Source organism: Scyliorhinus canicula, chromosome 4 (assembly GCF_902713615.1).
Source record: "Scyliorhinus canicula chromosome 4, sScyCan1.1, whole genome shotgun sequence".
Taxonomy (NCBI): domain Eukaryota; kingdom Metazoa; phylum Chordata; class Chondrichthyes; order Carcharhiniformes; family Scyliorhinidae; genus Scyliorhinus; species Scyliorhinus canicula.
Genome location: NC_052149.1, coordinates 199,757,194 through 199,782,572, shown reverse-complemented (window position 1 = coordinate 199,782,572; position 25,379 = coordinate 199,757,194). Strand labels below are relative to the sequence as shown.

The window sequence follows — 25,379 nt, the reverse complement described above, 5'->3', positions numbered from 1 at the left end:
CTCATAATTAGAGTTGGCGCTGGGATTTCGGAAGGGGGTTTCCAGTGTCTGATGGAACTGGGTTAAGGCTCTGTATCTGATAATAATCTGAGAAGAATCTGGGAGATGGATCCTGATGTTCCAAGGGCATTGCAGAAGTGGGAACACTGATGCAAATCCTGATTTCCGTGAATGTTGGGGAGTAAGGGAAACCTCTGATTATGGGAGAATTGAATCATGGAATTTACAGTGCAGAAGGAGGCCATGCGGCCCATCGAGTCTGCACCGGCTTTTGGAAAGAGCACCCTACTTAAGCACACACCTGCACCCTATACCAGTAACCCCAGCTAACCTTTTTTTTGGACACGAAGGGCAATTTATCATGGCCAATCCACATCTCTTTGGACTGTGGGAGGAAACCAGGGCACCCGGAGGAAGCCCACACAGACACGGGGAGAAAGTGCAGACTCCGCACAGTGACCCAAGCCGGGAATCGAACCTGGAACCCTAGAGCTGTGAAGCAACTGTGCTAACCGCTGTGATACCATATTGCCCAAATTGAGGGATGTTCTGGAGTCAGGACTGGAAATGAGTGGTTTGAGGACTTGTTTCTGTGGGGGGGTTGGAGGAAGTGTGGTCATGTGGAACTCAGGATCTGGCAGTAATGTTTAAAGCTTTGCAGCGATGGGTCTTGGGAGTACAACCAAAATAGCGGGTTTGGGAGCATGCGAGCCAAGGTTTGACGTGATTGCTGCGATGGACTGTGGAGGGCACATTCTAATAACTTTGTGGATAAGAGGACCCTGGGAGAATAGGACCCAAGCTGTCCTTGGCCCTTTTGGACCTTGGAGTGCTACACTCAAGCCTGGCCTCCTCCACTACCCAACTGCAGACCTTTCTTTCACCTCATGGAGTTCGCCACTAATGTTCAAGTGGTCAGACGTTTCTGAACCGCACCTGGAATACTATGTGCAGTTTTGGTCACCATATTTAAGGAAGGATATATTTGTAGTGGAGGCAGCACAGCAAAGATTCACTAAATTGGTCCCTGGGATGCCGGACTTCCGGTGACGGCGGCGGGAGGTGGCCGCGCAACGGAGGGCTCCCGTTCGGGAACGGCATTTTCGGGGCTTTAAGCCCGGTCCCAGGGTCCATTGAAGCGTCAAAGGCGCAGAGGAGGCACAGCAGAAGATGTCACGGGTCAGTAAGAAAACGGCCGTTAAAAAAGCAGCTGAGGGCCCGTCGGGGAGTGGAGGGGTCACCAGGGAAAGAGGAGGCTGGAGCACCAGGGGAGGCCGCATTGCTGAAGGCTGAAGAAATAACCACGGTGATGGCTGCAGAATTCGAAAGGCAGTTTACAAAGCACTTGGAGGCGATGAGGAAGGAGATGAGGGAGGTTTTGAGCGCAGTGGCGGAGGTGCGGGCGCAAGGGGAGGCGCTGAAGGAAGTGGAGGAGGCGGTGTTGCAGCACGGTGATCAAATTACCTCGATGGGGAAGGAGATGCGGAAGGTGATGGAGGTGAACAAGGATCAGCGAGGAAAATTTGAAGACCTGGAAAACAGATCCAGGCAACAGAATTTGAGGATTGTGGGGCTGCCCGAAGGAGTTGAAGGGCCGAGGCCAATGGAGTATTTTGCCGCTATGCTGGCGAAACTATTGGGGCAGGGGGAGGATCCTCCCAATATGAACTGGATCGGACTCATCGGTCGTGGAGTCCTGTACCAAAGGTGGGTGAGCCACCAAGAGTAGGGACTTTGTGCTTCCGTAGGTACAGTGTGAAGGAGAAGGTCCTGTGTTGGGCCAAGCAGAAGCGGATCGTGCAGTGGGCTGGAGCTGGTATACGTGTATACCAGGACTTTACGGTGGAGCTGGCGAGGAGGCAGGCTGCTTTCAACCGGGTGAAGAGGGCACTGTACATTAGCAAGGTGCAGTGCGGCATTGTATATCCAGCGAAGCGGAGGGTGACTTATAAGCTCAAGGACTTTTATTTTGGAATGGTGGAAGCAGCGGAGGAGTTTGCAAAGGCAGAAGGACTGTGGCAGAACTGAGAAATTGAGAAATGGCCATGTGTCAATGTAACCTCGGGACTGTATTTTCTTTTTTTTTGTCTCTTTTTTTGTTTCACTGCGTGCGGGTGTACGGGCTAAAGGAGCCAATGGTGTATATATTTGGACAAGGGAAGTGATGGGACTTGCACTAGAAGTGAGGGCTCTTTGAGGTGTCGTTGGTTATGCGGGGTCTGTGTGCTAAAAGGGGATTTCTGGATTTTCCTAGGGCCGGGAAAGGGACCCAGACGGGGGCCTCCACGCTGGCCGGTTTAAACCGGCCAGTGAACGTGAGTGAGGTGCGGGGAGGGGCTGCGGCCATCGGAGCCTGGCAGAACAGGGTCTGAGTGGCCTAGCCGGGGTGGAAAGTTGGGAAGGAACCGAGGTTGGGGGGAGGAGTTTTACAAGAGACAGTGGACAGGAGGAGTTGGATGGGAGGGGGGGAGGCGGTTTGCAACTCTTGGGTATCACGCACGGTACTCTTTCAGAGGTTGGACGGCGTTGAGTGTGTGTGTGTGTGTGGGGGGGGGGGGGACTCTAGGGTGACCACGGGTGGTCCTGGACTCCTTTTTTCTTTTTCTTCTTTGTTTTTTGTTTCCACCTTGGGAGGGTTTGTTTTATTGGATGCAATATTGACACGTGGGCCGTTGTTTGGGGTGGTGGGAGGATGGGATCGTTGTTATTGTTAAGGGGATTTATTTTGTATTTGTTCCTGTTTATTGTTTGTGGGTGGGGTGTGAATTTTGGAGGAAAATGTGAAAATGGAGAATAAAAACATTTTTTTTTAAATTGGTCCCTGGGATGAAGGGGTTGACCTATGATGAAATAGAGTAAGTAGAGCTTATATTTTCTTGAGTTTAGAAGAACATAAACAGTCTGAAGGGGCTTGTTAGGGTAGATGCTGAGAGATTGTTTCCACAGGTACATTTAAGCCACAGCTCCCATATGGACACCCCGGTGGCTCTGGTTAGCATTGCTGCTTCACGGCGCCGAGGACCCAGGTTCGATCCCAGCCCCAGGACACTGTCCGTGTGGAGATTGCATATTCTCCCCGTGTCTCTTTGGTCTCACCCCCACAACGCAAAGATATGCACTGTAGGTGGATTGGCCACACTAAATTGCCCCTTAATTGGAAAAAAATAATTGAGTACTCTAAATTTAAAAAAAAAGATACAGCTCCATTATTGCACGAGCTCAGTCCTGGAAAGTGGGTTTGTGAACATTTTTTGGAGGGGTGGGGAGGGGGGAGGTCCAAGTTGGACAACAGTTTTCTGCTCCTGTTAATGCTACATGGCATAACCACCTTGTTCTTATTAAACCTCCAGCTGTCCAGAATGGTGCCATGAGTGGCCCAGCAGTGTCTCAGGATATGGATCCAATCATGTGGGACTGAGATGAAGAGCAATTCCTTAAATCGGGGTTGTGAATCATTAGAATTCTCCACCCCAGGAGGTTATTATTTGATACAAGGCTGATAGATAGATTTTAGGTGTCTCAGGGAATCAAGGGGCACTGGGAGCGGGCGGGAAGTGGAGTTGAAGCCCGTGATCGTATTGAATGGCGCAGCAGGCTTGATGGGCAGTATGGTATACAACTCCTCCTATTTCTCGTGTTTTTCCATTCCCAATTTAAGATGTTTATTACATGATGATTACATTTGTGAATGTGAACTTACAGTCTTTTAAAAATAATGTTTTCATAAAGTACAGAAATTACTTTATGATTGCTTAAAAATTGATGTTTACATAGTTTCCCATGTTTTTTGATTTCAGAAAAACTCACAGCTGAAAATTCTTTAAGGAGAGACATTTTTTAATTGGATTTTTTACTAAAAGAAAGAGGGGATACGATAGAGCTAAAAATGTCATAATTTTTTTAAAAGCACATTTCTTTCCATCAATAAAGAAAACAGCTGCGATAACAAGTCTTCTGTCTGTGAACAATTGATTTAATAAATAAATTTAAATTTCATTAGCTGATATAGAATTCAGTCTCTAGTTTGTTTGTCTTTTGGGATAATAAAGAAATCCAAATTCTCACAGGATAAGGGGACACACTTTACTACTCAATTTATGCCCATGCACAAATTGAATACTGCACACTTCTGCAAATGGTGCATTTACATTGAAGTAAAGTTAGACAACAGAATCTCAGGTTTGAGACAAACTGAGATCTTGAACTAAAATTAAGGAACAATGTATAAAGCATAAAAGAAAGTTCAGTGGGTAAATTTAGTCATGTTAGAGAGAAATACCTCTTTTTTATTTGTTATTTTGTTTAACACCATATGTTGGGGCTGGTTTAGCTCACCAGGCTAAACCGCTGGCTTTTAAAGCAGACCAAGCAGGCCAGCAGCACGGTTCGATTCCCGTACCAGCCTCCCCGGACAGGCGCCGGAATGTGGCGACTAGGGGCTTTTCACAGTAACTTCATTGAAGCCTACTCGTGACAATAAGCGATTTTCATTTTTCATTTTCATTTTCATGTTGGACATGAGCTATTTTGCTCACTGGGAAAAAGTAATGGCTGGAATTTTTTTGAAAACCACTTTTGAGTGCATTGGTAGGTTAAATTATAGTGTATTGCTGAGGTTGTATTTTCTCCCTATAAACGTTCACTTCAATGTTTTCACTGTGATGTGCTGACATGACAAGTTTTCCTCATAAAAGCTTGATATAGGAAGATCAGTGTGTGCACTGTTTGCATGTTACATAGACATTTGCAGGCCCATGCGCAGATTGAACAAGAAATAAGGTTGATCAGTATACTAAAAAATTCAACTGACAGATAACTTGCAGAATGTGTGTTTGATTACTCGTTTATCATCTACAGTAATAACAATTTGCATTTATAAAGTGCCTTCAGCATAGATTTACATCCCATGTCGCTTCATCAGGGCATGTGAAGAAAAATGAAGGATGATCAACGGTTTCCTCAAAAATGACGATTTTAAGGAGGATCTTAAAAAAGATTTAGAGAGTAAATGCCTAAGCATACTGTTACATGGCTGAAGTTACAGCTGTCAATGGTGGGTGGACAGGCGCCAAATGTACAGAACCCATCGGGGGGTGGGAGTTTGAACTTGAGACTGATACCATTACTGAAATAGCAAGGGACTAGACCACGAAGGACCAGAGAAGAAGAATTTTAAATTTGAGGTATTACGGTATCTGGGGCTGTTGTAGATCATGAATGGCAGGGGGTGATGGGTGAGTGCAATTTTGTGAGCTAGGATGAGGGAAGCAGAATTTTCAGAGGCTGGGGGATATGTGATCAATCAGCATAGTATTGGCGTAGTGAAATTTAGAAGCAACAGAGGCATGTGTGAGAGTTTCAGCAACAGATGGACTAAGGTGAAGGGAGATGAGCAATTTTGCAGAGGTTGGTCTTTGTGATAGAGAGATTAGCAATTTGGAAGCATGGGGACACCAAGATTGTGAACAGCCTGAGACAGAGAGTGGTGGTTGGGGCTAGGGTGGAATTTATGACCAGTATAGAGTTTGACAGGACCGAAGATGCTGGCTTCAGTCTTTCCAATGGTTTATTGGAATGCGTTGAGGTACATCCAAGACCAGATGTTGGGCAAGCAGTCTGACGAAAGTGTCATGGAAGGTGGAATGATTGAGACAGCTGGTGAAAAGTTAGACCAGGGTGTTGTTAACATACCTGTGAAACCTAAATGCAAGTCTTTCAATGATGTTGTCATCGGTCACTATGTATATTAAGATGAGGAGGATGTTACAGGCACATCCTTGAGGGCAAACCCACTGAGCTGGACAATGAGGAGGAAAACTTGGTCAACCTTGTCATTAACTGTAATTTGTAGTCCAAGAACATATATAATGAGAATAACTCAAATTCCATGTTATTTTTGTTTTTATCCTTGCAGATTGTCATAGAGGAGGAGAACAAGTTTTTGAAATTGTTGGAACTCTTGGGTCATTACCAAGAAAATGGCTCTGTTATAGTGTTTGTGGACAAGCAAGAGCATGCTGATGGTTTATTGAAGGACCTAATGAGGGCAGCCTACCCCTGCATGTCATTACATGGAGGTACAGTGCAGAGTACTTTCAATTACCACATAATCCCCAATGTTCATTTTTTTTCCATAATTTATTTTCATCTCCATGTGAAGGCTCTATGAGCATCAGTAGGTAACTTTCTGAGTCTCGATGGCAATTCTTCAGAAATAATGGGAATAAAAATCTGACGGTGTATAATGGGTGGCCAATCCACTGCTTCCCATTTAGCCCCCACCAAAATCCAATGTGTATTGTAGGCATGATGTGGAGATGCTGCCGTTGGACTGGGGTGAGCACAGTAGGAAGTCTTGCAACAGGTTAAAGTCCAACAGGTTTGTTTCAAATCACTAGTTTACAGAGCACTGCTCCTTCCTCATGAATGAAAAGGTATGTTCCAAAAACATATATATTGACAAAGTCAAATATGCAAGACGATACTTTGAATACGAGCGTGTGCAGGTAGTTAAGTCTTTACAGGTCCAGAGAGAGAGGTAACCCCAGGTTAAAGAGGTGTGAATTGTCTCAAGCCAGGACAGTTGGAAGGATTTTGCAAGCCCAGGCCAGATGGTGGGGGATGAATGTAATGCAACATGAATCCAAGGTCCCGGTTGAGGCCGTACTCGTGTGTGGAACTTAGCTATAAGTTTCTGCTCGGCGATTTTCCATTGTCGTGCATCCTGAAGGCCGCCTTGGAGAACGCTTACTCAGAGATCAGAGGCTGAATGCCCTTGACTGCTGAAGTGTTCCCCGACTGGTAGCGAACATTCCTGCCTGGCGATTGTCGCGCGATGTCCGTTCATCCATTGTCGCAGCGTCTGCACGGTTTCACCAATGTACCACACTTCGGGACATCCTTTCATGCAGCGTATGAGGTAGACAACATTGGCCGAGTCGCACGAGTATGTACTACGTACCTGGTGGGTGGTGTTCTCACATGTAATGGTGGTACCCATGTCGATGATCTGGCACGTCTTGCAGCGATTGCTATGGCAGAGTTGTGTGGTGCCGTGGTCGCTGTTCTGAAGGCTTTTCATCTGAGGAAGGAGCAGTGCTCCGAAAGCTAGTGATTTGAAACAAACCTGTCGGACTTTAACCTGGTGTTGTAGGACTTCTTACTGTGCTCACCCCATCCAACGCCGGCATCTCCACATCATGGCTTTGCGAGCGAGAGCTTGACTGGTGGTGATTTAACCTGAGAGTCACCACACCTCGGGCAAGAGACAAAGTAGGGAGGGCATGAATAACCTCAGCCGGTACGGAAATTGAACCCGCGCTATTAGCATTGCCCTGCATCGGGACTTGCGGTTGCGGCTGTGCCTCGGTAGGTCGCACGGTCGGCAGCTCCCGCCGATAACGGACTTTTGGGCCCTTAAGGAGCTCCAGCGGTAGTTTGACGACGATTCCCGGTGTGGGAAGGAAACAGTGAGGGTCCCCCAGCGCTGTGTGGAGTGGACCAGGAGCGGGGCGATCAAAAAAAGCGGCTTTGGAGAAGAGAGGACAACGGACGCAAAAAAGCAAGATGGCGGAGGGCGGGGATCAGGCAGCGTGGGCCCAGTGGTCACTGGAGCAGCAGGAGTTTTTAAGAACCTGCTTTGCGGATTTAAAGGTGGAGATGCTGGCCCCTATGAAGGCGTCGGTTGAAAGGCTGGTGGAGACCCAAAAGATGCAGGGGACGGCGATCAAGGAGGTGCAGCAGAAGGCCTCTGATAATGAGGACGAGATCCTGGGCCTGGCGGTTAGAGTGGAGGCACACGAGGCGCTGCACAAAAAATGGCAGGAGAAGCTGGTGGACCTGGACAATAGGTCAAGGAGGCAGAACCTGCGGATTCTGGGGCTCCCTGAAGGCGTGGAGCGTTCGGATGCTGGGGCGTATGTGACCACGATGCTGGGTATGCTGATGGGCGCACAGAGTCCTGGCAAGGAGTCCGAGAGCGAATGAGCCGCCGAGAGCTATGGTGGTAAGGTTCCACCACTTCACCGACAAGGAGTGTGTCCTGCGATGGGTGAAGAAGGAGCGGAGCAGCAGGTGGGAGAACACCGAGATCCGTATTTATCAGGACTAGAGTGCAGAGCTGGCCAAGAAGCGTGCGGGATTCAACCGGGCCAAGGCGGTCCTCCACGGAAAGGGGGTGAAGTTCGGACTGTTAGAACCGGCGAGGCTGTGGGTTACATATTAGGACCGGCACCATTATTTCGACATGCCGGATGAGGCGTGGACTTTCATTAAGAATGAGAAGCTGGACTCGAGTTAATGGACTGCAGTATGTTATGGGGATTGCTGGAGGTGGTGATGTTATGTTAGGGTTTTCTCTGTGTTTTCTTGTGTTTTTGTGGCCCCTTTGCCCTAGGCCCTCGAGGCTCTAGGCGAGGTTGCAATTTTGGTGAGCAAGCGGGTAGCATTTGAGGCGGTGGATAAAGGGGGTCGATATGTTATGGTGAGTTGCAGGGGGCCCGGGTGGCGCTAGTGAATGTGTATGCTCCGAACTGGGACGATGCAGGGTTCATGAAGCAGATGTTGAGTAGGATTCCAGATCTGGAGTCATGCAGTTTGGTAATGAGGGGGTACTTTAATACCGTCCTGGACCCGGCGCTGGATCGGTCTAAGTCGAGATCGGGTAAGAGGCCGGCAGCGGCCAAGGTCCTGAGGGGGTTCATAGACCAGATGGGGGGAGTGGATCCGTGGAGATTTGCCAGGCCAAGGGCGAAGGAGTTTTCCTTCTTCTCCCACGTGCACAAGGCGTACTTGCGTATTGCTTTTTCGTGGTAAGTAGGGCAGTAATTCCGCGAGTGGAGGGGGTGGAGTATTTGGCCAATGCCATCTCGGACCATGCCCCGCACTGGGTGGAGTTGGGGCTGAGAGAGGCCAACGCCCTCTGTGGAGAATAGACGTGGGACTGATGGCAGATGAGGAGTCTGTGGGCGGGTTCGGAGGTGTATCCAAAGCTATGTGGAGACCAATGATAATGTGGAGGTTCCGGTGAGTGTGGTTTGGGAGGCGCTGAAGGCACTTGTCAGAGGGGAGCTAATCTCAGTCAGGGCCCACAGAGAGAAGAGGGATAGGATGGAGAGGGAGAGATTGGTGGGGGAGATACTCTGGGTGGACAGGAGGTATGCGGAATCCCCGGAGGCGGGGTTGCTGAAGGAGCGCCGGAGCCGGCAGGCGGAGTTTGTCAAGGCTGAGGCTCAGTTGAGGAAGGTACAGGGAGCAGTGTAGTCGGATGCTGGCGCATCAGCTGCGGAAGAGAGAGGCAGCCAAGGAGATTGGGGGAATTAGAGACGGGGGGGGGGGGGGGGGGGGGGGGGGGGGGGGGGGGGGGGGGGGAGGAATGTGATGAGGCAGTTCCTAGACCAACTGAGGTTTCCACAGGTGGAGGAGGGACATGTAGAGGGATTGGGGGCCCCGATCGAGATGGAGGAACTGGTTAAGGGGCTAGAGGGCATGCAGGCGGGCAAGGCCCCGGGTCCGGATGGGTATCCCGTCGGGTTTTATAGGAAATTCTCGGAGCTGCTGGGTCCACTGTTGTTGAGGACTTTCAATGAGGCCAAGGAAAAGAAAACCCTTCCCCCGACGATGTCGCAGGCTCTGATCTCACTTATCCTCAAGCGAGACAAGGGCCCATTGCAATGTGGCTCCTATAGGCCAATTTTGCTGGAGGACCCGGCAGGACTGAATAAGGTATTCCGGGACTTCTATAGTAGGCTGTATACTTCAGAACCCCCGGAACAGCCGGAGGAGATGAAAAGGTTCCTGGAGGGGCTGGTTTAGCTCACAAGGCTAAATCGCTGGCTTATAAAGCAGACCAAGCAGGCCAGCAGCACGGTTCGATTCCCGTACCAGCCTCCCCGGACAGGCGCCGGAATGTGGCGACTAGGGGCTTTTCACAGTAACCATTGAAGCCTACTCGTGACAATAAGCGATTTTCATTTCATTTCATTTCATAACATTCCCAAAAGTAGGCGGGGGACTAGTGGACGGGCTGGGGGCCCTGATTAGAGTGGAGGACGTATTGGGGGGCCTAAAGCCATGCAGTCGGGGATAGCCCCGGGGCCGGATGGATACCCAGTAGAGTTTTACAAGAAGTTTTCGGGGTTAGTGGGACCGGTCTTGATGAGGGTTTTTAATGAGGCAAGGGGCAGAGGGACCCTGCCGCCTCCGATGTCGCAAGCCACTATCTTGCTGATACTGAAGCGGGACAAGGACCCGGAATCCTGCGGGTCATACAGGCCAATCTCCCTGGCTCTTTCCAAGAGCCGCTGCAGACTCGATGGGCTGAATGGCCTCCTTCTGCACTGTAAATTCTATGAAACTATGATCAATGTGGATGCCAAGCACCTGGCAAAGGTCCTGCCGATTAGAATTGAGGACTGCGTACCGGAGGTGATTGGGGACGATCAAGACAGGGTTTGTGAAAGGCAGGCAGCTGACAGCTAACTTGAGAAGATTGCTTAATGTGATCATGATGCCCCCGACGGGCAAGGAGGTGGAGGTAGTGGTGGTAATGGACGCTGAGAAGGCCTTCGATCGGGTGGAGTGGGGCTATCTGTGGGAGGTGCTCGGACGGTTTGGGTTCGGGGAGGGACTGGTGAATTGGGTCAGACTACTGTACCAGGCCCCAAAAGCTAGCGTTAGGACGAACAGGGTAGTGGCAGATTATTTCAGACTACATCGCGGGACCAAACAGGGATGCCCACTCTCCCCATTGCTGTTTGCGCTGGCCATAGAGCCGTTGGCGATTGCGTTGAGAGCTGCAAAGGGATGGAAGGGAATGACCAGGGGCCGGGCGGAGCATAGCGTCTCTCTCTATGCGGACGACCTGCTCCTGTACGTGTCAGACCCACTGGCCGGGATGGAAAATATACTGGAAACACTGAGGAAGTTCGGCCGGTTTTCAGGGTACAAATTAAATATGGCCAAGAGTGAGATGTTTGTGATGCAGGTAAGGGGCCAGAAGAATAGACTGAAGGAGCTGCCATTTGGGCTGGTTGAGGAAAGTTTCCGGTACTTGGGGATACAGGTGGCACGAGACGGGCAGGTTGCACAAGTTAAATTTGACCAGGGTGGTGGAACAAATGAAGAGGGAGTTTCGGAGATGGGATGCACTCCCGCTGTCACTGGCGGGGAGGGTGCAGACTGTAAAGATGACAGTCCTCCCTAGATTCCTGTTCATCGTCCATTGCCTCCCGATCTTTATCCCACAGTCCTTCTTCAAAAGGACTGGCAAAATCATCATGAGCTTTGTCTGGGTGGGAAAATTCCCGCGGGTGAAGAAGGCGATGCTTGAGAGGAGCAGCAGCGAGGGAGGGCTGGCATTGCCGAGTCTGATCAACTACTACTGGGCAGCTAACATAGCCATGATAAGGAAGTGGATGGTGGGTACAGGGTCTATCTGGGAGCGGGTGGAGGCGGCTTCGTGCAGGGGCAACAGTTTGGCAGCCCTGGTCACGGCTCCACTACCGCTGCCGCCGGCCAGGTACTCCACCAGCCCGGTAGTGGGGGCGGTCCTGCGGATATGGGGCCAGTGGAGGAGGCATGTAGGCAAGGTGGGTGCGTCTGTCTGGGCTCCAATATGTGATAACCATTGATTTTCCCCGGGAACATGGATGGGGGTTTCGAACATGGCGGGGGTGAGGAGGGTGGACAATATGTTCCTGGAGGGGAGCTTTGCGAGTTTGAGGGGCTTGGAGGAGAAATTTGGTCTGGTAAGGGTAAATGACTTCAGGTACTTACAGATGCGGGACTTTGTCCGCAGACAGGTCCCATCCTTCCCATGCCTGCCGCCAATAGGGATCCAGGACAGAATAGACTCTAGGCGAGAAGGAGGGAGAGGGTAGAGTCTCAGATATTTATAAGGTGCTCATGAAGGGGGAAGAGTCCCAGACGGAGGAACTGAAACTCAAATGGGAGGAGGAGCGTGGCGGGGAGATGGAGGATGGGCTGTGGGCAGAAGCCCTGAGTAAGGTAAACTCAACCACAACATGTGCCAGGCTCGGCCTGATTCAGTTTAAGGTCGTTCACCGGGACCACATGACGGTAGCTCGGATGAGCAAATTCTTTGGGGTAGAGGATAAGTGCGCTAGATGCGGAGGAGGACCAGCAAACCACATTCACATGTTTTGGGCATGTCCTAAGCTTAGGGGGTTACTGGGAGGGATTTGCGGGGATCATGTCCCTGGTGCTAAAAACAAGGGTTGTGATGAGTCCAGGGGTGGCAATTTTTGGGGTTTCGGAAGACCCGGGAGTCCAGGGCGAGAAAGAGGCCGATGTTCTGGCCTTTGCTTCCCTGATAGCCCAGCGACTAATAGTGCTGGTATGGAGGGACTCAAAACCCCCGAAGACCGAGCTATGGCTTTCGGGCATGTCAAGTTTTCTGGGTATGGAAAAAATTAAGTTCGCCTTGAGGGGATCTGTACTGTGGTTCGCCCGAAGGTGGCAACCATTCATCCACTTCTTCGCGGGAGAGTGAACGTCAGCAGGAGGGGGGAGATTAGAGTAGAGTTGGAGGGATAAATATGCGGGTAGTGTCAATGGGAGAGGAGTGGGCTTGTGCAGTATGGTTCGATTGAAGTATGATGTTTGCACATTTTTGCCTTTTTTGGGTTTTTTGTTATCTGTAACTGTTTACAATGCCGAAAAATACCTCAATAAAATTGTTTGATTTAAAAAAAATATTCATCTCAACCCACACGAACAATGCATATGTTGCCATATTTGATTAAATGGCTGTCTCATTTGCTCTGTGGTTGGTTTATAAAAACATTGTAACATGTTGATTGGTGGAGAAGTTGGGAGAGTTAAGCATCATCATTTTCAGGGCCTTGAACATGAGAACAACATTGTTTACTTTAAAATAACAGCAGAAAATTTAAATTATTTTGTTGCAGGCATTGACCAATACGACCGTGACAGTATAATCAATGATTTTAAGACAGGAGTGTGCCGATTGCTTGTGGCAACATCAGTAGCAGCACGAGGACTGGATGTGAAACAGCTGATTCTTGTTATCAACTACAGTTGTCCCAATCACTATGAAGATTATGTACACCGATTGGGGCGTACTGGAAGAGCTGGTAACAAAGTGAGTAATACACTGAAAATTATCTTGGATCATTGATAAAGTACTCTGTATTAGATTTGATTAAATGCAGTTGCTATTTGTCAGTAGCTGTCTATTGTTTTGTAGGGTTATGCCTATACGTTCATTACTGAAGATCAAGTCCGTTATGCGGGGGATATAATTAAGGCCTTAGAATTATCAGGAAATGCTGTTCCAGTTGAGCTGGAAAAATTGTGGGATGACTTCAAAGAACAACAAAAGGCAGTAAGTAGTAGTTGTGATTATGTTGCATGATTAGGTTCAAGGATTTTTTTTTGCCTTTTATACGAAAATTAAGTTTTTGAACATTAATATTCTGCAACATGGAATTGCTGTTTGAAATTAACCCGATTTTAGAATAACAAGGAGCAGCCACATTAATTTTGTTACCCACTTATTTTCTTTGCGTTTCTAAGGAAGGAAAAACTATTAAGAAGTCCAGCGGCTTCTCTGGGAAAGGCTTTAAGTTTGATGAGACAGAACAAGTTCTAGCAAATGAAAGAAAGAAACTACAGAAAGCTGCTCTGGGCCTCCAGGATTCTGATGATGAGGATACTGCAGTTGATGTAAGTATTGCAGACAGTGTGAGCTAAGCCTAGGGTTTTGGGATTTGAGGCAAGGGTGCCATGCACACTTCTGTTAAGCTACCCTGGTATCATATTTGAATTTTGTCATCACTGATCATTTATATTAATGAATACATCTAAATTGCTTTTGATATCATGATTTTATTATGCTGTAATTTGCTGTAAAATTTTGTTTTCTTTAGATTGATGAACAGATTGAGAGCATGTTTAATTCCAAGAAGCGTGTAAAGGACATGGCAATGCCAGGAGCTGCTCATGTTCCAGTGCCATCTGCTGGTAATGCAGAGAAACTGGAGATTGCAAAGAGGTTGGCACTGAAGATCAATGCTCAGAAGAATCTCGGTGCAGAAGCTCAGGTAATAGATGTCTAATGTGAGCCAGTGGAATGTATTAAGCTACTGTGATTCAGCATAACTTTGTGAATTTACTTAATGCACGGTTATTTTATCTGAAATGAAGTGACTCCCTTCTCACTTCTTTGAATTTGTGTGACCTGTTTCCTTCATCCAGTTAATCTTTGTTGCAGCACGTTTGACACATCATTTTGGTAGTGTGGCAAATTGGTTATTTGATCTCTCAACTAAATTGCTATATTTGGATGCATTACCCAAAAAAAATACCATGCAAGTAAGAGAACGTTTCATATTATTCAATTGCTTTTAGCTTCAAGTGTGATTTCTTACTTTAATAAAAGAAAACCAAATCTGGCACTGTAACAAAAACATACACAAATTAGCTTCCCATGTTTGAAGACCTTTTTGCATTTACTTTGGAGATTACATAGCGATTAAGGGAAATTTACATTGCTCACTCTAAAAATAGCATCACTGAAAAACTATTGCATTCTAGGTGTACTTTATGATAACCTTAGGGAGTTGAGCAGATTTTACATATGAAATATTAGTTGATAATTTGTAAAGTTTTACTGTACTTGTAATAAAATTGAAGTTTAGAACTTGATACAAACCAAAAGAATACTTGTAAAAATAGTTTTAATGCTTCTACATAGACCAAGCTGTTTTATGTGGAGTAGCAGCTAACTTAACATTTCTGGAATGTCAGATAGATGCAAGAATTAGAACGTGAGTAAAAATCATAATGGATAAGATTTGTTGTGTAAAATAATTTCCACTGTAGTTTTATTTACTTAGTTGCGAGCTATGAACCAGAGGTCAGAATCTTAAATCAATTAGCAAAAGTGCTGGCTATCAGAACTTCATACACCGTTTCATAAAGGCACTTTGTCTCATTACTCCTGTAGGCAGAGGGAAATCTGCCTTGGTTCCTGCTTATAATCATTATTCAGAGATCCTAGGTAGAGGATGCACTGGGAGATATTATTGGAATCTGCCATAACGCATGTCAAAATTGAATTGACAGCCAATTAAAATGTGAAGACTAGGAGAGATACCAGAGGTTGTCAATGAAGCCATACTCCAGTGGATATCAAATCTCCAGGAGACAAATGAAAGAAAGTTGTCAATTAATAAAATTCTGTGTGAATAGGATAAACTTACCTGAATGGGATTGAGTGGGTTAGATTTTTATTTTCACCCTCTTGAGCAGTAATCTGGCAGGAAGGATTGTCCATCTTTTATAAGACCCAGCTTGATTTTCATTCCTTTGGTTTTAATGGATATAAATGTGGCAGCTTGTATAATGAGCATATGATCTAACGAGATTACTGATGAAGAATGAATATGGAGAATCTACCCAACATGTGTTTCATGTTGTGCTGAATGATTAGATATTCTGCTTTGTATTGTGGTACAGCAATGTCAGTTCACACTGTTAATGGGAATGTCTGCTTCCAGAGCATACTTCTATTTTCCATTCATTTTTTGTCATATAAATGCTACACCAGTTGCATTAGTAAAAAAAATAGGCAGTAAGCATTTGATGATCACTGAGTATCAACAGCCACCTTTTCATAAAAAGTAAGCCACCAAATGATGTGGGATCACATATTCAACTATTTGTTTACTGTTTTTCAGTAAATCACTAACGCGACAATTTAAAATAAAATATTGAATATATTTATATTTCATGTCATCACCAGACATTTAGAATATATCAGGCCTAATAATCTACAGTGAGAACAGCAGACGGTACAACATATATTGAGTGCAGCTCATTCGGTTTTCTTACAGCTTTATGCTGTACAATTTACAATCCCGAGAAAAGGGCCATTCCTACAGTTTTTCTCCTTTCAACCATCAGTTTCTTTTTTTTAAATTTAGAGTACCCAATTATTTTTGTTTTCCAATTAGGGGGAAATTTAGTGTGGTCAATCCACCTAGCCTGCACATCTTTGGGTTGTGGGGAACCTGAGTCTATTTCTCTGCTGGTGACTGTGTATATAATGCTTGGCTGACTCTCCAGGTTTCTGCTTCCTGTTCTGCTACTGAGTGGAACAGTCTATCCAGTTTTTTGCTCCTTCTCTCCTCCAGGAGGTAATGTAAATATATAGTTCAATGTGCCATTCTCCATGCTAGTCTTAAAATAGAAATGCGTTGACCACTTGGTAATGTGTTGCAGAACTCACAAACTTTTGTTGCAGTAATTTACAGTCAAGATATATTCATGGAGTTTTACAGCATGGAAAATGGCCTTTTGGCCCATCGTGTCTACAGCAGCCATCAAGCACCTATCACATAGTGACATGGAATCTTTTGTATCCATCTGAAAGACATCACCTCTGAAAATGTAGCACTACCTCAGCATTACATTGAAGAATCAAAGTTGATTAATGCACTAAGATATCTACAGTAGGGCTGGAGCCCATGACTATGACTTGGGGGAGAGGGCTACCATTGAACCAACGGTGAGACCGTAACATTTTCTTTCCAGTGGATCAATGCCCCTGGGATCAATAGCTTAGACAGAAAACTGCCAATCTCTCTCTTTACTCCTTTAAGAACTTCAGTAGACAACTATCATACTCTTATTATCTTAGTAACCATAAAATAATTTGTTTCTTAGCTGCAAAATTGCCACCTATGAAATTTACATAGTCTCTATTATAGCAAATGCTTTTTAAAAGTACAGGTGATGCCCGTAGTGTCCTAATAAAAGTAAGGTTAGGGGGGGGGGGGGGTTGTTGGGTTATGGGTATAGGGTGGATACGTGGGTTTGAGTAGGGTGATCATGGCTCGGCACAACATTGAGGGCCGAAGGGCCTGTTCTGTGCTTTACGGTTCTATGTGCAAGCTCCAAACCAAGATTACAGCTAAATTTGTATTTCTGGCTAATCCACCTCTTAGTGCATTATTTGGTGTAAATGAATAATGGTTCAGCTACCTGCTGTATAGTGAATTGATGCTTTAAAAAACTACAATCAATGGAATGATTTACCATGTCGTACGTTTTCATTGTGTTTCAGAACTGTTAAAGATACGAGTCAAATCTAGATCAATTTTTATATGAAAGGCTTTTTAAAAAATTCATTTATGGGCTGTGGACGGGGCTGGCTAGACCAGCATTTATTGCCCACCCTAGTTGCCCTTGAAAAGTTGGTGGTGAACTGCCTTCTTGAACTGTTGCAGTCTGAGGTGTAGATACACCCACAGTGCTGTTAGGGAGGAAGTTCAGTATTTTGACCCAGCGATAGTGAAGGAGCGGCGATATACTTCCAAGTCAGGATGTGGAATAGCTTGGAGGGGAACCTCCAGATGGTGGTGTTTCCAGGTATCTACCGCTCTTGTCCTTCTAGATGGTGGCGGTCATGCGTTTGGAAGGTGCTGCTTAAGGAACCTTGGTGAGTTCCTGCAGTGCCTCTTCTAGATGGTAGATGCCTGCCATTGTTTGTCACTGGTGTATTGAATGTTCGTGGAAGGGGTACAATTCAAGTTGGAAGCTTTGTCCTGGATGGTGTCAAACCTCTTGAGTGTTGGAGCTGCACTCAACCAGGCAAGTAAGATTATTGCATCACACTCCTACTTGTGCCTTGTAGGTGGTGGACGGGCTTTGAGAAGTCAGGAGGTGAGTTACTCACTGCTCCTAGCCTTTGACCTGATCTGGTGGCCACAGTATTTATATGGCTAGTCCATTTACGTTTCCGGTCAATGGTAACCCCCAGAATGTTGATTGTGGGGGATTCAGAGATGATAATGCCATTGAATGTCAAGGGCGATGGTTAGATCTTGTTGGAGATAGTCATTGCCTGGCACTTGTGTGGTGCAAATGTTAAGTGCCACTTGTACATTCAAGCCTAAATATTGCCCAGGTCTTGCTCCATATGGACATGAACTGTGTCATTATCTGAGGAGTCTCATTTTCTGAGGAGTGGTATTGAGCATTGTGCAGTCGTCGGCGAACATAACCACTTGTGATGGAAGGAAGGTCATTGATGAAGCTGCTGAAGGTAGTGGGGCCTGGGTCACTACCCTGAGGAACTCCTGTAGTGATGTCCGGGAGCTGAGATGATTGATCTCTGATCACCATAACCATTTTCCTTTTGTGCCAGGTGTGACTCTAACCAGCAGAGGGTTTTCCCCCTGATTTTTATTGACTTTAATTTTGCCAGGGCTCTTGAAGCCATACTTAGTCAAATGCTGCCTTGATGTCGAAGGCAGACACTCTCGCCTCACCTCCGGCATTCAGCTCTTTTGTCCATGTTTGAACCAAAGCTGTAATGAGGTCAGGAGCTAGTGACCCTGGCAGAACCAAAACTGAGTGTCCATGAACAGGCTATTGCTGAGTAAGTGCCACTCGATAGCACTTATCACTGTTGATGACCCCTTCCATCACTTTACTGATGATCGAGAGTAGACTGATGGGACGGTAATTGGCTGGGTAGGATTTGTCCTGTTTCTTGTGTACAGGACATACTGGGCCTTTTTCCACATTGCTGGGTAGATGCCAGTGTTGTACTTGTACCTGTGTTATAATGAGCCTTTCTCTGCACCATAAAGTTAGAAATTGTGATATTTGCTGATAATCGTACAATGTTCAGTACATTTGCAACTCCTAAACTGAAGCAGTCCATGCCCATATGCAGCAAGACCAGGACAGCATTCAGGCTTGGGCTGATAAATGGCAAGGAACATTTACACCACACAAGTGTCAGGCGATGACCAACTCCAACAAGAGAGAATCCAACCATCCCCTCTTGACAATCAATGTCATTACCATTGCTGAATCCCCCACTATCAACATCCTGGGGTTTGCCATTGACTAGACTGGACCAGCCACTCTCTTCATTCAGTCCCTCACTCCCAAAAGAAATCTTGAGAAATTGCAACAGGATTCTGTTTTTTAAGGTACTGTCTTGGTTTCTGGCTCTTGTGCTAACAACAATTTCTGGCTTAGAACATAGACTGAGAAACAAGATCTTCAAGACTGAACATCTTGGGTGTTGTTTCTAAACAATATTAAACAGAATTGAAGACTAGTCCAGAGGAACTCTCTGTTTACCCCTCTTTCCATGGGTCAGAGCATGGTTTTACTTAACGTTTCCTGAAAACCCGCAATGTAGAGGATCACGATATGTGAACTTCTACAGCCACTCTACCTGGACTCTTAATAATTTGTGTCATTCCACATGTGAATTTGCAGTGCTCCCAGTAATTATGCTGCATTTTTTTCCTGCATTGTTAATTACATTTAATTTTCCCCTTTAAATTCAGGATGTGATGCAGCAAGCTACAAATGCTATTATGAGAGGACGCACTCTCCAAGCTCCAACTGTGTCTGCTAAAACAATTGCAGAGCAGAAAGCAGAGAAGATCAATGCCAAACTCAATTATGTGCCAGCAGAGAAGCAAGATGATGAGAAACCAGAAAATGCACAAACGGAATCATTCAAAAGATATGAGGAAGAACTCGAGATCAATGATTTCCCACAGGTAAGAGAGTATCTTCTGGGTGGACTTTAGCATCATAGCATCCCTACAGTGTGGAAGGAGGCAGTGAATATGCTAATAATATACCAAAAGCTTTATTGGTCTGAAGCCCAGGTATAGTAGAATTGAAAAACGAAGAACCTTTGTGTAATGTAAACAATATAAGCATACACAGATTGTTTAAGTACCTGTCATGCCATTCATTTTATTTGCAATTGACATTTTGTAGACGGCCAGGTGGAAGGTAACCTCCAAGGAAGCTCTGCAGAGGATCAGTGAATATTCAGAAGCTGCTATCACTATTAGAGGCACTTACTTTCCTCCAGGGAAAGAGCCCAAAGAAGGCGAACGGAAAATCTACCTTGCTATAGAAAGTAAGCATTGAGAAATGTATTTGAAGTGTAACATTCTAAAACATTGCTTTAGGTGTCAAGCCCAAAAACTGCAGTTATTGCTGACTTGTTTAAAAAATGTTGATATTTGAAATTCATGCCCCTTGATGCTTCATTAAAGCTTTATTTGCATGTTTTATATTTACATTCTAGAATTAGATGGTAATGTACCATTAAGAAGTAGAATGCATATTCCAATTCTGGCTTGTGGGCTGTTGAATTGTTTAAACTGTATTAATATGCTTTCATTCTTTGAAACATATTTTCTTGCAATTTAACAGGTGCCAGTGAACTGGCTGTTCAGAAAGCTAAAGCTGAAATTACAAGACTTATTAAAGAAGAACTCATTAGACTGGTAAGCAGCTTAATGGAAATTCTTTGAAACCCATCCCCTCCAACCAGTATTCACAAAAATCACTTTCAGTAAAATGATCTCTTGAGTGAGTTTAAAAGTCTGTTTCTAAACCCTATCGTGGTTATACATTAAACATTGACTGAATGATTGTTAAGTTTCACTTTTATTGATTGGAACAGTTCAGTAGAGGAAAGAATTCCGCATTTTGTAATTAAAAGGACAGCGAAATACACAACTTGGAAACAGTCTGTTTTGCCCATCAGTCTGTGTCAGTCTTTATCCTCCGCACAAGCAAATACGCTTTTCTAATCACATTTACCCATCCTTTGTCATATCCATTAAACCCTTTTTCCTTCATCTAGCTATTCAACTTAATCTTAAATCTTGACTTACATTGCCATCTCAACTACTAATCTTGAAAGTGAATTCCACAGTCTCGCAATGTGTAAAGACGTTTCTTCTGCCCTCTGTTCTGAATCTCTTGTATATTATCTTTCATCTATGACCTCTTCCTAACCCCTCAACTATTGCCAATGGTTCACTTCTATCTATCCTGTTTAATCCTCTCAACAATTGAAACATTTTAATCAACATTTCTATCAGAATGCCCTAACATCTCCTCTTTTAATGAAAACGCCCAATATTTCACGTCTTTCTTTGTATTTCAATTTCTTCTTACCTGGTGATATCCTAATGAATCTGTGCACAGCGCTTCTCTAGTGTCCTAACTGAGGTTGTAAAGATTTTATGTATCATCGGTGCCTCATGAATTCTTGCATTCTATGCCTTGTAATTAAACACCTAATATTCCATTGGATTTTTACATCTTCACCAAACTAAGGTGCTGCTTTTGATATCCGGTGAGCTTGTATCCCAAATCCCCCTGCTCTTCCACGGTACTGAGCTTGTTTCCATTCAGAATATAGTTATAAATGTTGCTTTGTATTGAACCAAAGATTTAACATGCTTACTGATACTGAAATCAGTAGTGCTTCATAACCCATCTCACCCCCGATCCTCCCTCACCCCAGCCCCCACCATTGTCTCTGTCTGTGTAATATTACTTTTCAGCTTCCTGTGGGGCTTTGACAAAGCTTTTTCTACAGTCCATGGTCAGATATCCAAATTCATTTGCCTCATTTTAGCATGTTTATCACCTGTTAAATTCTGAGGTGTGTGAGATGTGCTAACTGCTTTGTACTTACCCAGATCAGCATTGCCTCCTTAAGTACTATTACATTAAGCACTGGAGGAAATATCTCCATTTCCTTCAGGACCCTTGAATGTATCCTACTAGACCTGCATCTCTTTCTTTCCTTTAGCTTAACTACTCAGTTAACCTCATCCTTTTATGTGTCATAATGATGCTCATTACTTTTCATCATTTCAGGGTTTGTCTTTTCTTTAGTAAAAATCAATGGGATGATGGTGGCATAGGGCTAGTAATCCAGAGGTCCAGGCTAATGTCCTGTTGACGCAGTTTCAAATCCGACCATGGCAGCTAGTGGAATTTAAATTCAGTTAATAGACGCTGGATTGAAATCTAGCCTCCGTAATGGTAACCGTCAGCACAAAAACCCATCTGGTTCACTAATGTCCTTTAGGGAAAGAAATCTGCCGTCTGATCTGGTTTACATGTGACTCCAGACCCACAGCAATGTGGTTGGCTCTTAACTGCCCTCTGAAATGAAGCCACTCAGTTCAAGGGTAATTAAGGATAGGCAACAAATATAAGGATAGGCAACAAAAATAGGCCTTCAGTGTCAGCGGTATACAGAGCTATGTTGGAAAAGGATAAGGCACCACTGGAGGGGATCAAAGCGAAGTGGGAGGAAGAGTTGGGAGAGGTTATAGAGGAGGTGGTCTGGTGTGAGGTGCTCCGGAGAGTGAATGCCTTTACCTCGTGTGCGAGGTTGGGGCTGATACAGCTGAAGCTGGTGTACAGGGCGCACCTCACGAGGGCGAGGATGAGCCGATTCTTTGAAGGGGTAGAAGATGTGTGTGCGCGTTGTGGGGGGGGGGTGCTGCTAATCACGTTCATTTGTTTTGGTCCTGTCCAAAGCTTGGGGAGTACTGGAAGGAGGTGTTTAGGGTAATTTCCAAGGTGGTGCATGTGAAGCTGGACCCGAGTCCCCGGGAGGCCATATTCGGGGTGTCGGACTAGCCAGGGTTGGAAACGGGTGTGGAGGCAGATATCATAGCCTTCGCCTCGTTGATCTCCTGAAGGCAGATCCTGCTGGGATGGAGAGCGGCCTCTCCATCCTGTGCCCTGGCGTGGCGAGGGGACCTGTTGGAATACTTGACCCTTGAGAAGGTTAAGTTCGAACTGAGGGGAAGCTTGGAGGGGTTCCAAAAGTCATGGGCACTATTTATTATGCACTTTCAAGAACTGGATAACATCGAACATTAGTTGGGGGGGGGATGGGTGGGGGGTTAGGGGGGAGGGGGGCTATGTATGTTAAAGATGGCTATGGGTAATCCCTGATTCCTTTTTTTCTTTGTCATTTGTTTATGTTAACATGCGGGCTGATGTCTGGGCATGGTGGGAGGATGGGATCGTTGTTACTGTTATGGGGTTTGAGATATTTGTTGTTGGTTATTGATTGTTGGGTGTAAATTCGGGAGAAAAATTGTGAAAAAGGAGAATAAAAATATTTTTTTTAAAAGATGCTGGCCTTGCCACCAATACCCACATCCAATGAAATACATTTTTTTTTAATGACATCTTGCACTCACAATTCCTTCCTCTCAGTGATCAATAGCTCTGTTTTCACTGACAGGCTTCCAGAATACTTTGTGTTTTTTGGCTTCCAGAATACTTTGTGTTTTTTATCTTGTCCTCATACTTTTAGATTTCCTTATCCTGTTCTTAACTTTCTCATTCTCGTGTTTCTAATAATAATTATAGTCCCAGTAAGCCCCCTCCTTCAATTTTACTTGGTTTCCAGACACTACATTTATCCATAGCATTCTAAAAAATACTACAGTAGCCATTTTCATTTATGGAATGTACTTACTTTGCACTTTACGAAAGGAAGTGCCACAGTTGGAAGTAAATTGGTAACAAAAAAGGTCCCTAGGATTCATGTCTCCTCTAGGCATGTTAATGCACCTAAGTTGATGTTCAAAATTGCTGAGGGACAATGATTTAACGTCCCTTCTGGTCAATGAAAAAAAAAATTGAACAGTAGAACTAGCCTTTGGTGCAAAGACTATACATCAATCATAGGAAAAACTGATGTATTCAACCCCGGTAATGATTTGTCTCTCATAAAATCCTTCTTATCTTGCGTTAAGGGAAGCTATTAATAACTTTCTGTTACCTAACTGCCACCAAAACCATAATAGGACAAGACTTTGCATCTTGAGCTCTTGAGAGGGACTTGCTGGCTTGCCAGAAGAAACCCAGTTGTTCTAACAGAAAGACACCCTCAGGGTGTTAATGATATAGGGGTAAAAATTCCTTTCCCAGAAATCAAAGGGAATATAGTCGATCCTTCTAGCAGCAATTGCCTTTGCTCCTTTGCATTTTCAATGCCTTTACAACGAGAGTCGGCACCTATCAGAATCTCCAGTGGACATAACAAGGGTGAGCTTCACCGGGCATACTTCCAGTTGTTGGAGCATGTAGCGGGGGCACCTCTTGGATCAGGATTTTTAACTGGGAACAGTTGGTTCCACCCCACTTCTGGAAATTTCTCTTCCCTGCCTTTCTTTTGTCCGCAGGAGAATTGATCAATTTCAAACCTCCCTTCACCTAGATATTTTACGCTCCCTTAAGATGCGTGCTGGAGTTTGTTTCTAATGTTCAAAAGTTGTGTTTGGTATTCTAACAAATGCACACTTGCACAAGAAACTGCATACAGCTGACAGCTGAGGAAATTCCCCTCATTACGCTCACTGCTTTGAGAGCTAGTCGTTTGGTGTTTTCAAAAGGGGATCTGGTTTAAAGGGTAGTAAAAGCCGGTTTGTCAGCAACTTAAAAGTCTGTGTTCCAAAAATGTTTGTAACGGGCAAGGATAGATAATTCTCTAACTTGCACATATGCAATGCTTGGAAACGGTAGCAATTAACAGTGTTTTATTAGTGGTCGTATATTTGTCTATTAACTGAAAAATTAAATATTTGCTTTTTGTTGCAGCAAAACTCATACCAGCCAACCAACCGTGGACGATACAAGGTTTTGTAGGCGACCTGTAAATTGTATACAATGTCTACAGTCAGTTTTGATGGTAGTCCATTATTGTGGGTTAATTGATTTATTTTATTCTCTCTATAATGTTAAAATTACGAGTTCATTTGAAAATACTTTTTAGCCATTCTACAGAATCTGTAGAATCCATCTTGTGAATTTCTGGAAACTAATGCAGTAATGGGGATAAGTTTCTGTTGAAATGTTTAAACTTTTACTAAATCCAACTTGCTGTATGTGAACAAAAAGTGCTCATGCTTTTGAAGTGTATAAACTTGTCTTTTGTAGGCTGGGATACGAAAATGTCAAGAAAGTCAAATAAATGAATATTATCTTTAATTTTATGGCTTCCTTCATTGAATCACCAAACTTATAATTTGTATGAGACATTCTTGTGATAACCATTGTGTTGCCATCAAGCATTTTATTCTGATCCTACTAGGCTTAAAGTAACAATAAAAGTGGCTCATTATAATGCTTCATTTTTGCATACAGAATCTATTTTTGAGTGAAAATCCATTTTATTTGGGTAGAGAAATACTTGCATTTGTATAGCCCCTTTCACATACTTGGGCATCCCGGCAGTGATATTATTTTGTAGTCCTGTAGAAAATCATGACCTACATGTGTGTCGCACACTCAGCAATAGATTTGGTCTCTAGTTAACTTCTTTTGGGACTGAGTAAAGGATGAAAGTTGGTCAGGATACCAGAAGAATTCCCTACTCCACTTTGGAATAGTATCACGGGGATCTTTTACTTCAATCTGAAAAAAATAGACAGGGCATTCCGTTAACTCCGTTAACTGAAAGACAACGTCCTCTGTATGTTACACAGGAATGACGGGAACAGTTTTCAAAATAAAAGAAA

The 25,379-nt window shown here is 44.8% G+C and overlaps 1 protein-coding gene across 3 annotated transcripts in view; it reads left to right on the top strand.

Moving 5' to 3' along the window:
* Positions 1-24,849, top strand: part of ddx46 (DEAD (Asp-Glu-Ala-Asp) box polypeptide 46) — a 100,518-nt gene extending 75,669 nt beyond the window's left edge. For 2 of the 3 annotated variants that reach the window (XM_038795857.1, XM_038795855.1), the window contains 9 exons: positions 5,915-6,077; positions 12,930-13,123; positions 13,229-13,366; positions 13,558-13,707; positions 13,911-14,087; positions 19,350-19,574; positions 19,801-19,945; positions 20,245-20,318; positions 24,460-24,849. In XM_038795857.1, coding sequence (XP_038651785.1) covers positions 5,915-6,077; positions 12,930-13,123; positions 13,229-13,366; positions 13,558-13,707; positions 13,911-14,087; positions 19,350-19,574; positions 19,801-19,945; positions 20,245-20,318; positions 24,460-24,507 — 1,314 coding nt within the window. In that variant the 3' untranslated portion in view covers positions 24,508-24,849. The remainder of the gene's footprint in view (positions 1-5,914; positions 6,078-12,929; positions 13,124-13,228; positions 13,367-13,557; positions 13,708-13,910; positions 14,088-19,349; positions 19,575-19,800; positions 19,946-20,244; positions 20,319-24,459) is intronic. The other variant, XM_038795856.1, reaches the window with a different exon arrangement.
* Positions 24,850-25,379: the final 530 nt, after the last annotated feature.